General features: G+C 28.7%; 1 protein-coding gene across 1 annotated transcript; it reads right to left on the bottom strand.

Moving 5' to 3' along the window:
• Positions 1-1,321: 1,321 nt before the first annotated feature.
• LOC101511955 (alcohol acyl transferase 1 allele RGb-like) lies at positions 1,322-3,384 on the bottom strand. The gene is made up of 2 exons (XM_012719651.3): positions 3,138-3,384; positions 1,322-2,408 (listed from the first exon to the last, which is right to left on the bottom strand). Exons 1-2 carry the CDS (start codon positions 3,255-3,257, stop codon positions 1,881-1,883), a joined length of 648 nt encoding a protein of 215 aa, XP_012575105.2. The 5' UTR covers positions 3,258-3,384; the 3' UTR covers positions 1,322-1,880.
• Between the last annotated feature and the right edge of the window lie 6 nt (positions 3,385-3,390).

Here is a 3,390-nt window from a genome sequence, read left to right on the forward strand (position 1 = left end):
TTTTATAGCGCTTTTATGACAAGCGCTGTAAAAGCCTTATAACGTTATGCGCAAACGTTATATGACCTACAACAGCGCTTGTGAACAAAAGCGCTGTAAAAGGCTCCGTTATTTTTAAAATATATTTACAACAGCGCTTGTGTTTAGCAAGCGCTGTAAAATGGGCGCTGTTAAATGTCATTTTTGGCGTAGTGAAAATGCTTATTTAGAACTTATTTGTTTTGATTATTTGGAATTTTTGTTATTTTGATGGATTAGTTCGTTTTTTAATTTGGTTCTTTTGTTCGAATTGATATTTTCACTTCTAAAGTGCTTGAAGATTATGAAAATATTGTGATTTGTAGGAAATTTAAACTAATTTTGAGATATTATAACTTTATTATTATGATTATTGGTATTTTAGAACTTTGGTTGAATGCTACTGTTTAGTCTAATTGTTGATTATAATTTGATACTATGAATAAATAATTTCAAAAACAAAAGTCACTTTTTTTTAATAAAAGATACCAGATTTTGGAGTGGGGGCGGGGATGGGATGAGGAAGTCTGTCCCCGTTGGATGTGGATGTTAAAAAGTCATCCTCCAGATGTATGGACGGGGACATGAGGGGCATTGAAGTTGCAGATGCGGGATTGATAATTTTTAAAGTGTCTCGGTCCAGCTCTGTTGCTATGCCTAAAACTGACTAAAAAACAAGTTTTGGAATTAGAATAGTTCTGCGCATTTATCAAAAAATAAGACTCTTCTTTATGCTTGGGTGATCCCAAAACCAATTTTAATATCGACCAACTTGAAATTGTTTTTCCTCCAATCAAATAAAGGTGTTCCACTATGGAAAATTTTTAGTACACTTTCTATCATTTTATTTCCTTTCCTATTTTTCAAACAAAGTAAAGTATTAAAGAATGAATATGTCACATAGACGAGATAGATTTTACTAAATATTAATTTTAATTTAATTTGAAATAAAACATTCAAATAATAAGTTTTGGAATTAAAATATTTTTGTCCATTTATCAAAAATCAAAGACTCTTCTTTATGCTTGGGTGAGCCCAAACCAATTTTCATGTTGACCAACTTGAAATTGTTTTTCCTCCCATCAAATAAAGGTGTTTGACTATGGAAATTTTTTTAATATTCTTTCTATAATTTTATTTTCTTTCCTTTTTTTAAAACAAAATAGAGTATTAAAGAATGAATATGATTGGCAAAATAGATTTCACTAGTTTACTCTAATTTAATTTGAAATAAAACATTCAATAGATAAATTTAAAAAAGGAAAAAGAAAAAGAGTCTGTATATGTTAATGCAAATTCAGAATAACATTATTCAATTGTGTAATGCACTTAAATGTAAATATTTGATTACATATATTATAAAATTAATTCATACGTTCGTCTCCAAAATTATTTTTCTTAAGAATTTTCAATTTTCCTAAGAATACATAGAAATTATGATTATGATATTACTATTGAGATACTAAATTATTAGTGTTAATTAACCACACCATAATCTTATTCATCTTGTTCCCAACTCTCTATCTTCGTCATATAGTGATGATATTTGTCCACTAAATTCTTGGAAAATGGATTAATAACTCTAATTGCATTAGGATCTCCAATTACAGGTAAAAGTAAGACACCAAAGTCAATATCAAAAGTGTCCACATGAAAAGGCTTCCCTTCTCCAAAATCCAAATCTTGAATCCCTAATTTATTTAATTGTGATGCAAAAACATTAGTGGATTCATTGACAATTAATGTTTTGTCCTTCAACAAATCAATCGATGATCTAATATACTCCTCATCATCCAAATAACTCTTGGCTTGTTGCACACATTTTATACAGTGATCAAGATTATTAGAATTCACTAAATCCTTCACTGTGCTCTCAGCGGAAACGAGAACAAACGCATTCCCGTAAAATCCTTTTGGAATTTCAATTTCTTTCTAATATTTGCAGTGAAACAAATATTCACAACACGTGCGGGAGATAAGTTTAATGCTTTTGTAACGGAGCGCCATGTATGTGCTATTATCACTTCAAAGTCTGTAATGTACTTGAATGATGACGTTGTACATTGTTTCCTTAAGCGAAGTACCTCATTGGCTCCAAATATGATTGATGTGTTGACAACATTCTGGGCTAGGAGCCACATGAGAAAGTTTCGTTCAAGATTAGTATGTTCTGGTTCTTTGATGTATACTGGGTGAGGGAATTTTATTTGTGGGGGTTCTCGAATTTTCAACATTTCTCGATTATGATAAGGTTTAATTGTCAAATTACTATTGGAATTTTTGGTAAGATGAGCCCAATCATTCAAAAATTGTGATATGCCAGTGCCATCCAACAAGACATGATTTAACGATATGAATAAGATCATTCCTCCGCAACGAAGATTCGTCACCTAAGAAAAATTAATTAAATAACATACACATAAAGTCAAACTACTAATTTCTTTATAAAAAAAGTTGCTTTTATCTTTTAATGTTTCGAAATTACTTTTTAATATAATATTAAAAAAAAGTTTCTTTTGAGAAATAAATTAAAAACTCTTGTGTTTTTATATGATCAAGTAGTTAAAAAAACTACTCTACTTATTGTTTAAGTGGTCAAGTAGTTTTTTAAAAAAAAATCTTTCAATAATAAACTAGTTAAGATAAATATATATTTTATTAATATTATGTATCTTAATTATCTACTATGTAAAAATTTGAGAAAAAAATTATAATACACTTATATAAATCATATATAAGATAAATTTTACTATTTGATTTAATTAGTTGTAACTCATCAATCAGATAAAAGATGTGTTTTATTAATACTGTGATTTTTCAATGTTTTCTACATTAAATGAACTAAATTATAATGCTTATGAATAAAATTAGTCATTTTCACTAAATAGTAAGTAAAAAGATATATATATATATATATATATATATATTATTAGTATGATATATTTCAAATATCTCCAAAAATAAAAATTTGAACAAAATGATAATATCCAAAATTTGAACTTTATGATATAGATGTAAAGAAAACATATATAAACATCTAAAACCAAAACTCCAACGCTTGCAATATGCATTTCATGTTTAAATCAAATGACTGTGTTAGGGGATTCACATGTTCTAACCTGAATTAGAAGAAGAGGATTATCTAACATTTTTTTAGTATTCCCCTTGCACTTAAGTTTCTTCAATGACTTATGTTGTGTCATGCAAGGAATGAGTAATTCTTCAGCAGTGATATCCATGGAAGCCTCAGCAAACAAAACACCTTCTCCATTGCAATCCACCACCAACTTGTTCTCATCCTCACTGCTTGTCCTCAACCTCCCAGCTAAAGGGTAGTAATCCACCAAAACTCTTGATAGAGAAGATTTTAAG

Source organism: Cicer arietinum, chromosome 4 (assembly GCF_000331145.2).
Source record: "Cicer arietinum cultivar CDC Frontier isolate Library 1 chromosome 4, Cicar.CDCFrontier_v2.0, whole genome shotgun sequence".
In the NCBI taxonomy this organism is placed as follows: Eukaryota; Viridiplantae; Streptophyta; class Magnoliopsida; order Fabales; family Fabaceae; genus Cicer; species Cicer arietinum.

Bases quoted from the DNA above. Each gene is read 5' to 3' on its own strand.
- LOC101511955 (XM_012719651.3), bottom strand. From the start codon at position 3,257: ATGGATATCACTGCTGAAGAATTACTCATTCCTTGCATGACACAACAT. The intron at 2,409-3,137 runs GTTAGAACATGT...AATTTTTCTTAG, and splicing joins ATCCTCTTCTTCTAATTCAG to GTGACGAATCTTCGTTGCGG.